Source organism: Pollicipes pollicipes, unplaced genomic scaffold (assembly GCF_011947565.3).
Source record: "Pollicipes pollicipes isolate AB1234 unplaced genomic scaffold, Ppol_2.1 Scaffold_7261;HRSCAF=8764_pilon_pilon_pilon, whole genome shotgun sequence".
Taxonomy (NCBI): domain Eukaryota; kingdom Metazoa; phylum Arthropoda; class Thecostraca; order Pollicipedomorpha; family Pollicipedidae; genus Pollicipes; species Pollicipes pollicipes.
This window is the reverse complement of record NW_023597054.1, coordinates 42,572,591-42,585,517: the sequence shown is the minus strand read 5'-3', so window position 1 is coordinate 42,585,517 and position 12,927 is coordinate 42,572,591. Positions and strand designations below refer to the sequence as shown.

Sequence of the window (12,927 nt, the reverse complement as noted above, 5' to 3'; positions counted from 1 at the left end):
CCTCCTCGTCCTCCTCCACATCCTCCTCCTTCTACTCCTTCTTCTCCTCAACCCCCTCCTCCTCTTCTTCTTCTCTCCTCCTACTTCGTCCTCCCTCTCCCCTCCTCCTCCTTCTCCTCTTTCTCCTCTCGCCCCTCCGGTCATCTAACATTAGCTTCAAACTTGTCTCAAAGTACAAAATCAGCAGCGATATACCTCTTTCCCCACTGACTTATTCAGCCTCCGCGCGTCAGGCGAGGCCTCGGCTTGCTTATCTCGACTCACAACGCGTTCCTTTGCAGGCGCTCGCCAGGAACAAGATATTTTCGTTCGTCTCATCGATTCCGTCACAAAACAAGTAAGTGCAAAACAGGTCTTTGCTTGCTTCCGGTGCCATTTCCCACTGAAAAACCTGAAAGTGGCATCTGGCAGGGTGCTTTTGCTCAGGCTAAGTTTCCCGGGATAGAATGCAGACATCGGATCGCGCCCACTCAGGGAGACATCACCTTCATTTGAACGGTTCTGCTTCCTTGCTCGAACGCCTGCCACCAGGAAGGTACCTGTTGCTCACCATTTGCGTGCACTTAACCAGGTACCCTTAAAAGCTATAACGGTACGGCGCGGCATGCCTCGCCGACTCGTCACGTGGTCCGACTGCAGGCTGGCGTCAGCCTGGGTCGCGCGAGTCACACTCTCGGGCCCCCGCCGCGGCCGGGAGAGAAAGAGAGCCACTCCCGCCAATGGAGCCATCAGATGACCGCGCGCCGCGGATTACGCGCGCTTTTGTCATCGGCGTGCGCGGCGCGCGCCTTTGTTTCCGGGCGATAAGCGGCGCGACCGACTATTACGGCGCCGACACGGCGGCGAATATCCGGTAAGCCCCCGCCGGGGTCACGTGCGGGTCACGTGCCGGCAGGGGGGCTGGTTCGGCGCGGCCGGCCGAGCGGGGTCTAATCGGGTAAAACAAACAGCGTGACGGCCGGGGCCCCCGCCCGGTCCCGATTGCTGGGGGCGCACTTTGTGTCGGCACGTGCGCCGCAGCCGAACCTTCGCGGCGCAAACAGCGCAGCCATGTACGCCTTTTGTACGGTCAAATATCTGTTTAAAGACTGGGGAACGAGTGACGGCTCAGCCTGCGAATCCGATTACTTGGCGGACCGGAGGCCTAACCTGGCGTCAGCTCTTCCTGAGACATTTGCTCTATTTTAAATGACTCGGGACGAAAATACGCCGAATTTAGCATCTTAATTGGCCCAATAAAGTTAATTAACATGCCTGGTTTCCCGAATTCAACGATCTCAAATTAAAATTAGGCGATGAGGAGCTTGGATTAAGCGGGAGAGAAAAAGATAATGCGTTATTCGCAGTCAGAAAAAGTACAGTGAGCCAGCGGGATGAGTCGCTCATGTTGCAGCCGTAGAACGGCACACCATCGTCAGTCGTTACATGCAAACGACTATCTCATCGGGATTTTTTCTCGCAGTGCTGGCCTCCCGCTAATGGGTCCGCCAGTGCAGCCTCGCTTGGGTAATAACGGGGAGTGCGCACGCGCATTACATGCGGCACGTCGCGTCACAAGTGCGGCTTCGCGGGGCGTGCTCATGCGCATGCCATGCGGCACATTGCTACGCATGTGCTGCTTTACGGGCGTGCGCGGACAAACGTGACGACATTTTACCAGGCACTTTGTTCAATGAGGTATCACTGTCACTGAATGAGGCAATAACAGACGCATCGCGGGGTCAAACTAAGACGTAGGTCGTGCCAGAAACTGGCAAAAAATTTAAGTCAGTTATTTCCCAGCATCGCCAGTGGGCTGATATTTCAATTTACAAAGGGGAGGGGAGGGTATTGCTAACTTGACCCCCTGTTCATATGCTTGCGGTTTTAAGAGCTCTGGCTTCCCTTTCCAACAAAACAGCGTGTGACGGTGGGTTTCTTCAAAATACTCGCGTCGCGAAGCGCAGTCACCATGTGGCTGCTGAACGGAGCTTTGCGAATCAAATTTGGTTCATTATAAATGCTTTTCATGACGTACAACACTTGCGACGCTGAAAACATTGCGCAACAAAAGCTTCCCCACACAAAAGGAAAGGCATCCATATTCTGTCTTTTCCATACATTGCTCATTGTCGTCGCAGACTCAAAAACAAAACATTGCTACCGTACTAGCTGCAGGGAAGAGAGGAGGGGTAGGCACCGCCAGCTGGGCGGGGGGGGGAGGGGGGGGGGCTGACTGACCCGGACTCGAGCGCCGGGGGCCGGGCCCTGGCCGTCCCGGGCTCGGCTGGCAGGGGCCGCCTGTCGAACAAAGGACGCCCTCCGTCGGCCTTCTATCTCGTTTTCCAGATTACGCCAAAAAATAGAGGCATCATCGGGGGCCATATGCATTACAAAGGGTGGGCGGGCTGCCTCGGCGGCCCGCCCCCCCCCCCCCCCCCCGCGCGCTGATGACGTTATTCCGTGCGACGCCTCGCCGTCGGCGGCCCTTATGGCCGGCGCAGTGGTGAGGAACAACGGGCGGCAGACGCGCCGACTTCGGCGCACCAGCACCGCCCACGATTGTATCGTATTAGCGTATGTGTTCAGCTTACAGCGCTCAAGAGGTTTGAAAAAGAAAGATGGCGCTTTTATCCACGGCCAAGAGCACATGCCTGGTCTAAGCATTGTATAAGCGGCCTCTTGCCTTCTGAGAGATGCCTTTTGTTTCTCTCTGCAAGCAAACTTTTCATTTCGTAACTTTTTTTCTCCATCAAATAGAAATATTAAGCGACTAAACGGGCAAGTGCCACACAAGACAGCTCCGAACACAAACCGCTCCTGGCGCCTGTGAAGACCACATTCAGCTCATCCCATCCATCGCATCGGCGTACAATTTATTCAGTATTCAATGTTTCCTCTCGGCTGGGTATTTCTCCGCCATAAGCCATCAAATCATCCGCCTCGCGTACGCAGCTTGTCGCTAATCAATTACACGCCGAACCTAACGGGCGCGCCCCCGTCGGCAGAGACCGGGCTCATTTCCTCTCTGGCGCGGCCGCTCACCGCTCAAAAATGTGTGCAAACGTTTTGTGAGTGTGCCTGCCTTGTCATCATGTGTTCCTGCCTTCGTGCCGAGACGTATGTCCCCCAACGCAACGCACGCGACCGAAGGTGTACACAATGCCTATACGTACGCACGTACCATGCGTATGTACATGTATACATGTTTCCACATATGTGTAAACGGTGCGCGGATACACGCGCACTCCATGCGTACACACACACACGTCCGGGGATCTGCGTCAGTGCGCGCGCGCGTGTATGTCTGTGTGCTCGTCCGTCGGCGACGGCGGCGGCGGCCTGCCGCCTCCCCCGGAGCCGGTGATCCCTCGGTAATCCCCGGGCCTGGCAATTCGCCGCCGGGCTGCCGCCGCCACAATACAGATTTAAACGAGTGTTTGTTAACGGCCCGTGGCCATCTGTGTGCCGGTGTCGGCGGAGACCACCCCGCTCTCGGGCCCGCGCGCCGGCCGAATGGGGCGCAAGGAGCGCGCCGCTTCGGCCGCACTTCCAGCCAATAAAGATGGCCGATAGGCGGGCGGAGAGGAAACAATGACCCGTGACGGGATGGCACCATCTGTTGACTGGAAACACGGCCGGCAGTTTGGACGGCAGCTTAATTGAGCCGCATTACACGGGGAGGAGCTGATTCGCCCGCTGCTTGTCCGCCGTGACCATCGGCCGTGGTGACCTCGCCGAGAACGCGCCAGCTTTGGAGCGTCAGCCAGCGCCCTGAGGATGGTCTGGTGGCGGCGGCGATCCGTCGCCCCGCCCGACGGCAGACGCGGACGCTGACACTGCTGCTGCGTTACAGGCAATCATCTATGAAGGCCAGGACAAGAACCCGGAAATGTGCCGGGTGCTCCTCACGCACGAGGTCATGTGCAGGTAGGTCAGAGGCTCCCGTTGTGTCCACAGACGGCATCAGTCGTGGGACTATTTCGCAATTTTATCGTGTTTTGCTAGTTCTTCTCGCTGTCGACCATTGTGAGGTTAAGTCGCCCTGTCCACCTGTTTCGCTTCCGACATCTTGTTACCTGCCTGGCACAATGTTCTTGTCGCCGGAGTCTTGTGTCTTGTTTATTTAGGCGCCGCCACACTGCCTGATGAACCCCAAGCCCTGCGTGTCCAGTGTGGCCTCCTCTAGCGGGCCCTGTGTGTCTGATGTGGCCCCTTTATGGCGGGCCCTGCCTGTCCGGTGTGGCCCCTCTCCGGTGGGCCCTGCGTGTCTGGTGCGACCCCTCTCTGGCGGGCCCCGTGTGCCCGGTGTGACCCCTCTCTATCGGGCCCTGTGTGTCCGGTGTGGCCCGTCTCTGGCCGGCCCTGTGTGTCTGATGTGGCCGCTCTCTGATGGGCACTGTGGTCCGGTGTGGTCCCTCTCTCCCGGGGCCTGTGTGTCCAGTCCTGACCTTCCTAATCCCCGTCCGGTAAATGTCAGGCGCGTGGTCATGAGCACTGAATCCGGTGCCGTACAAGCCAGACGCATGTCCCTCCGTTCAGAGTCCGGAGCCCGCGCCTGGTCCTAGCTCTTCGTCTCTAGCTCTGCACGTGCCGGCGGCCGGTCCTCTGCCCATGAGGAGCCCGAACCCGTGTGCGATCCTCCGCCCGCGTGGCGGCGTCTGCCCGGCGCTGCGGCGCTGGACTCTGCAGCCGTTCCGACACGTGCTTATCTGTGGCCGGCGCGGCGTCACGCGCCAGTGCCGGTCCAGGCGACTGGGAGGGGGGGGGGGGGGGGGGGGGGCGCCGGGGCGACGGCGGCCGGGCCGGGCCGGGCACCCCACTTGTCCGCGCGCCCGTGCGTGGCCACGATAATGACGCTACAAAAGGCCTCCCCACACCGAGAAAACGGGACCACCGGCCGGAACAGCGGCAACAAAGCCGCCTTTTAAAGGGGCGCCCGTCCCGCCGGCCCCCTCCGTTCACCTGTTGGGGCCCTGCCGGCGGCGAACAGATGGGATGCGGCCAGGAAGCGGCGGCTCCCGCGCGACTGGAGCGGGTTCGCCCGGTCGCCTCTCTCAGTGCGCAGCTCCTTCCGGGCGTTCCGTGGTAACTGACGCCACTCGCTCACAACTGGACCTGGCGCAGCACCATGGCTGGACGTCACACGTGTAACGCTGACGGCGCGTTCACACGCCAGCAGCCAGCCCCGCCTCACCGCTGGGTCGCCGTGGTGGAGCGGAGGCCAGACATAGGCTACGTATCCGGAGGAGTCGCCTCGTCGGAGATCGGCTACGTCAGCTGCCATCCGAGCGGGGTGTCTGGGCGCGTGTCTTACCGCTGCTCCTCTGCTTCAGCCGGTGCTGCGACAAAAAGAGCTGCGGAAACCGGAACGAGACGCCGTCGGATCCGGTCATCATCGACAGGTCAGTCAGTCTGGGCGTCAGGGGTGCTGGTCCGCCGCCTCGCTGGGCGACCTCCGCCACCCTGGCGTCGGCCCGCTCGCCGCTCCTCGCCGCTCGCCCTCCCGCCGGCGGCGAGGAGGCGCGCCCCGCCGGCTCTGACCTACCTCGGATTCCCAGCGGACAGCGGCGCCTGTTGTCGCCGGCGCCGCGCCACCACCCTACTGCACTGGTCCGCGTGCGCGTAACTCCACTGTCACTGTCGAGTTCAAGGGGCGAGCGGGTCCCAACTATAGTGGAAACATGCGTTGTTATCATTGATGCTTCTGTTGCGTAAAATTCACACCATGTGTGAGAAACCGCCGTCGTCCACAACTCCGTCAGCCTCAATCAACTGCTACACTGCACCACCACTGCTACACCGCCCCACTGCTGGTACACTGCCTCACCACTGCTACAATGACCCACCATTGATATGTTGCCCCATCACTGCTAGACTGACCCACCACTGCTAGACTCACCCACCGCTGCTGCACTGCCCGTCGCTGCTACACTGCCCCATCACTGCTACACTGCCCCATCACTGCTAGACTGGCCCACCACTGCTGCACTGCCCGTCACTGTTACACTGCCCCATCACTGCTAGACTGACCCACCACTGCTGCACTGCCCGTCACTGCTACACTGCCCCCCCCCCCGCCCTGCATTAGTCCATCGCCACACTTCGCTATCGCCACGCCAGGCCATGACGATATTAGTCACCCCACACACTCTCACACTACATTGCTACATTTCTCCAACGCCTTGTCTCTGAATGACTGCAGCGCCGCTCCACCTCCCCGCCGGTGGTCGGCGGTGAGCCTGCTGCCTCCGCGCGCCGGGCGCCGGGCGCGGCGCCCCATCGGGCTCGGCGCCTCCCTCGGGGGGCAGGTGGCCGCGCCCCGTAATACCATTAGCATCTTTGGGAGATGGGGACAACCAGTTGGGACGGGACAACATCGACGACAGCACTGGGGAACGCGGCGCGACGACGATAACACGGGCCGGACGCTGCTGCCTCCCTCCCCCTGTTCTCGGCACAGCCCTCTCCCCGTCCTCGGCAGAGCCCTCTCCCTGTCCTCGGCAGAGCCCTCTTCCTGCCTTCGGCAGAGTCCTCTCCCTACCCTCGGCAGAGCCCTCTCCCTGTCCTCGGCAGAGCCCTCTCCCTGCCCTCGGCAGAGCCCTCTCCCTGCCCTCGGCAGAGCTCTCCCCCTATCCTTGGCAGAGCCCTCCCCCTGCCCTCAGCAGAGTCCTCTCCCTGCCTTCGGCAGAGCCCTCTCCCTACCCTCGGCAAAGGCCTCTCCCTGCCTTCGGCAGAGCCCTCTCCCTGCCCTCGGCAGAGGCCTCTCCCCTGTCTGCTCTCACACTTGCTTATACGAGTTACAAGCGTGCCACTACTGACGTATGCTGCATGACTTGCATGTGTTTCATTACGACACCAATTTCTGTGCATATGAGCGTTTGTGTGCGCGTCAGTTTGCGTCAGTTTAACGTGAGTGTGTGAGATGCTCGATTGGAAATGGGAGGAAGCCGTTAAGTGACAGTAGCGCTCCTAACACAAAGTGCAGCAAGATGTGAGGCACGCAACACTTGCCACCCGACAATCTTCATCGACATTTTTGTAACTGAACCCAGCGCCTTTGAACCGGCTCACCGTATCCAGATGTGTATAACACAATATGTATTTTGCAATACAAAAACGAGGCTCCGCGCAGGACTTAAGCACGACCACACAGCTGTTACACTTGGTACCAAACACACTCTTCATTACAATGACAACTACTCGCCAGATGTTACGCCCCCTAAAACAAAACCATCGGGAAACTACGCTCGGCCCTTTGTCTCAGATTCGTTGCCATTGCGGACTCGGCGATTGTGGTCTGACGGCGCTGCTCCCCACATCATCCCGGTATAATGGACTCGACGCAGCCCGTGAATAGCCGGCCGACATTTGTTACAAGTATAAAATTTCAATCGATGTTAACTAGCCGTGATGGTGGCAGGAGCGAGCCGGGAGCGGCGGCGCCCGCCCGCGCTGCCCCCCATAGCACCACCTGTCGCTGTCCGGGTCCGCGTCCACCGCCGGGCCGCGCCGCGCCGCCGCCACACACCAGCGCCGCCCCCCACAGCACACAGCCCAAACCGGCCATCCGGAGCTCGTGCGCTCGTAAAAAGCTGTGCTTTAAAGAACTGGAGGTCGAAATGAAACAGAAGGGCAGAGCTGTCATTTGGCTGCGATGCAGATCTCGCTGGACGGTCCGAGCGACACGAGGTGCTGTGTTGGCGGATCCTCCGCCTGTCAGCCGCCTTTCCTTGTCCGGTGCTGAGGTCGCGCCGGCTCTACCTGAAGCGTGTTGGTCGCCGGTCCATCGCCGGACTCAAGAGCGATAGCACGTGCGAGCTCATACAGATGCGGTTACAGCATAGCCTGTACCGATGCGAGACGAACGCGATGAATACACAGAATACGGAAACTTGTTCCTGTAATATGGGCGCTAAGTTAGGCATTGCATCGCTCACTCCAAGCTCGTTTCAGATCTAGCACCATTGTCGGTCCTCGAGGTACCAATGAGATCGTGTCAATGCTTTGAAGCATATCTTAGACCATACACAGTGAAAAACTACCAATAACAGATGTCCCCTCCCGAGGCAGTGCAGAAGTGCTCTGGGCAGGGCATGGTCTGAGGCCATGGCCACTTGCGTAAGAAGTTTAATATAAACCCGACAATAAGCCATGGAAAAGACGAGCTCGAGAAATAATTTGTTCCACCAAATTTTTGTGAGTTTTTCGATCTTTGGAGAATCATCGGCCGCCGGTACCACGCCGACATTTAGTGGAATGGGGAGCGGGGGGGGGGGGGGGGGATTTACAGCGCTCGGGTCACAGGCACAACTGGAGAGGCTGTTGTGCTAACGGCTACGGAATAGCACGAGTCGTGCTGGGTTGAAAAGGTCGGAAACTGATACACAAATGCAACGGAGAGTGAGAAATCTTGGATTTCCTTCCTTAAGTTCCGCACCCTTTTCCTTGGGACCTGCCCGAAAGTTGGCATGGTCAGTGGCTACTGGCTTATGATTACGTAACGTTTTAACGAACGTCTTAATTCGTCGATGGGTTGTCACATCTCTCCATAGACAGCGGTCAAGTCTGTGCCGTAACCCAGCGCCAGAGCCACGCCAATGCTTGTCAACAAAGAATGGAGTCATCCTCACTTCGCCTATTTCCCATACACAGGTAACAACCAATGCCATTCCCTGGAACTGAGGTGCGTCGCGACGCTCAGGCGCGTGTAGTTTCTGGCAACGACAGCCCGCGGGGCCCGGGCTGGCCTTCACGTGGGTCCCGGCAGGGGACATGAACCCACGGGCGTGTTCAACGAACCCGGTTTTTCTTCGAGCAGATTTGAAAAGGCCTGCCGTGGCGCCGCGCACATTTTTCGGGCCTTGCCCGGGAGCAGCCAGTCGGCTTCAATCTGCGCCGGGCGCTAACGGACGATTGAGAGCTTGTAGATCAATTACGCTCCCCGGCTCCCCATTACGCGTCTTTGTTCAGGCCTGAATACGCTGAAGCGGGGAGCCGGTCGGTCGAAGACTGTGCCGGCGCCAGTCCTCGTGCCGGCGGACGCCGGGACAGGTGGGAAGCCGCCGCGAAGCCTTTACGCATCGAGTTCAAAATGCTGGCGGCGGATATGCCGCGAGCGTGGTGCGGCAAAGTCGAGACGTCCAGCGCCTGCTGACGCGGTGGGTTGTACCGCGAGCGTGGTGCAGCAAAGTCGAGACGTCCAGCGCCTGCTGACGCGGTGGGTGTACCGCGAGCGTGGTGCGGCAAAGTCGAGACGTCCAGCGTCTGCTGACGCCGTGGGTTGTACCGCGAGCGTGGTGCGGCAAAGTCGAGACGTCCAGCGTCTGCTGACGTGCTGGGTGTACCGCGAGCGTGGTGCAGCAAAGTCGAGACGTCCAGCGCCTGCTGATGTGAAGTTGGGAAATGTCAGGATAGCATAGATGTCTATCAATTTCGAACGACAAGGAGAGACGTGTGAAGGAGTCGTGATTATTTACTCACTCCGTTTGTTAGTCCCGTCTTCCCTGGACTGGCTGACCGGCGCAGAGAAATCTTGGCGAAATAATGCCTTGGATTGCGCGCACGCTTCTGCACACTTCTCTCCCGTGATCGGAATGGATTTATCATTTATCTATTACCATGATTCGGAAGTAGCATCGTCATTGCTTGATATGAGCGTTACCACGGCTTTGATATTTGTATTGTGAAGTTATAATATGCGACCATTATATGCTATTGGAATCAGAATGATTGCTGGATGGCTGTCCATCGCATTATCGCTCATCCCTTATCCCCTTTCCTGTTGAAACCTAAATCATGCCCAGATTTCTGTCCATGGCTAAATCTAGGATCCCCAACCCCAGTTTGCTGCTCAGCCATCACTTACGCATATCTGAAACCACGTCCCCAGTGCAGTGTATTAAACGATGATGGTGCAAACGGCAGCATTAAATAAACGTCCTAGATGCATACGGTAATAAGTTTTATCAATCCATGATGGGCCGCTTCGTGTCCACTAACACTTACGCGACACACTGTTAGATACCACGTTATCGTACCATAGCTAATCTCTAACAACCACGTAGCAAAGCAAAACAACTTCCTTGAAAGCACGCTGCCGCGTAGGGCTGCTCAAGGTTGACTGAAATGAGTGCGAATGTACCAGACCGGAGCTGGAGAGACCGGGGCGATGGACCAGTTGGAGTGCCCTGGATGGGCCATGCGCCGTGCTCGCACCATCAGTGAGGTCTACGTCACTGGAACATATGTAACACCTACCCACCATCCGATAAACTCACTCTTGCACCGCACAGGAAGCAGCGCCCTTCCCGCGTCTCCACTAAAAGAGCGTGACATCTGCGGGGAAAAGGGGGAGGGGGACTCCAAACGCTCGTGTGGCGACGACCCGGCCTCCGTGTCGGAATGGACGAGCGCCGGACCGCGCGGACCGGCGGTGACGGCCGTTCTCCCGGTCCCCGCCCGGCGCCGGCCGGGACCGGCCGGTCCGGCCGTCTATTTACCGGGCGGCAGCGGAGGCGCGCGCGCGCGGCATATGGCCGCCCGGGGACCGTTTGCGCCGCGCCGGCCGCTCCCAAAACACGGATATTGGCCCGACAGTCGCCATCACGGCCCGACCAGTCCGGCGGCTGATTGGCACAGCGGGCGTCCGGCTGCAGTGAACCGCGCTCGCTCAGATCACAGCGGCGGCCAGGTCCGTTCGGGTCACACAGGCGTCCGGCCCCTCTCGGGTCACACTGGCGACCAGCTCCGCTCGGGTCACAGCGGCGGCCAGCTTCGCTCGGGTCACACCGGCGGCCAGCTCCGCTCGGGTCACAGCGGCGGCCAGCTCTTCTCGGGTCACACAGGCGGCCAGCTCCGCTCGGGTCACACTGGCGGCCAGCTCCGCTCGGGTCACACCGGCGGCTAGCTCCGCTCGGGTCACAGCGGCGGCCAGCTCCGCTCGGGTCACACTGGCAGCCAGCTCCGCTCGGGTCACAGCGGCGGCCAGCTGGCGTCGGGGGTGAGACCGGCTGGTTCTATTCGCAAATACTCATGCAGGTGTCCAGCTGGTTGTGTATGTACGTATTTGTGTCCGTTTAGTTTGACATGTGCCTGAATCCCATGGGGATTCTGAATCTGGACATTTGTGTTCTCTCTCTCTCTCTCTCTCTCTCTCTCTCTCTCTCTCTCTCTCTCTCTCTCTCTCTCTCTCTCTCTCTCTCTCTCTCTCTCTCTCTCTCTCTCTCTCTCTCTCTCTCTCTCTCTTTCTCTCTTTCTCTCTCTGTCTCCTTATCTCTCTCTCTTTCTTTCTCTCTTTTTCTCCATCTCTCTCCCTCTCCTTCTCTCTCTGTTCTCCCTCTCCCTCTCTCTGCTCCCTATTTCCTGGCTCTCACTCTCTACCCTTCCTCTCTCCACCCTCTCTTTCTCTCTCTTTTGTTCTTTTTTTTTCTCCTCGTAGATTGACTGGGTTTCCTCCGGGTCTTACCTACGCCCTTGACTTCGGCAGCGCTGACGCCTACCTCTACCTTGTGATTTACCTCCATATACTCTGTCACGACCTTGTCTTGTCCTTAGCTCCGCCCGTGCTCCCGATCCGCCTCCACGAAACCTTTTTCTACCCCTTCTCCAGGCCTCCTACCCTAGCCTCCGCTCTTGCCTCCGCCCCTGCTCGTCACCTGCGCCTCTGTCTCCACCTCCACCCTTATCCCAGCGTCTGCCGCTTGTACCTCGTCTTCTCTGCTCTCCCTGCTCCCACTACTCCCACTGCCTCCGCCGCTGTCTCCACCGCTTCCACCTCCACTGTCGCTGCTTCCTGCGCCCCTGCCCCTCACTTCCCCGCCCGGCGCCCGCTGCTTCCTCCGCCGCTGGGCACCGCCGCTGGCGCGGCCGCTGCGTGCGCCGCTGCCGGGCCGGCCGTGGCGCGGCGGCACCTCCTTCCCAGGTGTACGCGGCCGCGTCCCGGCGCGCCGAGCTCCGGATCGGAAATCGATATGCGGCCCAGCTCGGGGACCATAACGAAGCCTCCAGAGAGCGTCCGACCGGCCAGCTGGGACCGTCGGCGGCGGCGCCGGCGCGCAGAGCTGGCGGCGCGCAGAGGCGCCCCCAGGCAGCGCTGGACGGGGTTACCGGGATCTCAGGGCCACTTGGATCGCAGAGAGAGCTGTTTTCAATGCCGTCAACTTGCGAAAGGTTATCTAACACGGCGGCAGGTTCAGGGACCTCCTGGCGTAACAGGACACCGGGAATGCAGGAGATCTCGCGTAGAAAAGGGCAACTGGCGCACTCCTTCTTAATGGACTTGTGAGAGCACAGCCACGCCCAGGCCGCCGTGGATGTCACAGCATTCAGGGCATATGCTCTGTGACGGCACGGGACGCCACTCTCATCCACCGTCAGACGGCCGTACCAGCCGGGCAGGGCGGCGGCCTCTGGCTAGCCGACCAATCGCGCGACTGTAGGGAGGACGGGAACGGCCGGCAGCCGCGACTTGACGGCTGTCAGGCTCTCGGGGCCGTGGAGCAGGCCTGCTTTAAGCGGCCCGCGGGATCGCTCGTGGTGAGGAACAGCTAGCTGTCCATTTGCCTTCTTACTAATTGTCTGCGACGCAAAAAAGAAACTAAGCACTGCCTGACCGACTTCTCTATGGCTTTTTTATAGGTGATGCGCAAAATCAACATTTTCATAAATCGCACCGCCTAAATTGTTGGTTCCAACATTGTTAGAACCATGTTGGGATCGAAGTCTTCCATAGAAATAGCTCTTCATGTGGACGCTGACTTCACTACCCTTGTGTTGCGAAGGCTGGAATCATTTTGTGCCAGCATGTTGACTCATAAGTAGCGGGGATGTAAACGTGCCATGCAGCGTCTTAACACTGCCGCTTGTGCTCATGGTGTTGAAGCTTCCCCCGTGTTGGGCAATCGTGACCCATCACGTGACACCCGGGCCCACTCGGTTGTTGTGCCT

General features: G+C 59.2%; 1 protein-coding gene across 3 annotated transcripts in view; it reads left to right on the top strand.

The window, feature by feature from the left end:
* LOC119112117 (transcription factor collier) overlaps nt 1–12,927 on the top strand; it is a 59,623-nt gene that overhangs the window by 13,549 nt on the left and 33,147 nt on the right. For all 3 annotated transcript variants that reach the window (XM_037236145.1, XM_037236144.1, XM_037236146.1), the window contains exons 4-6: nt 282–337; nt 3,836–3,909; nt 5,316–5,384. In XM_037236145.1, the coding sequence (XP_037092040.1) occupies nt 282–337; nt 3,836–3,909; nt 5,316–5,384 (199 nt within the window). The remainder of the gene's footprint in view (nt 1–281; nt 338–3,835; nt 3,910–5,315; nt 5,385–12,927) is intronic.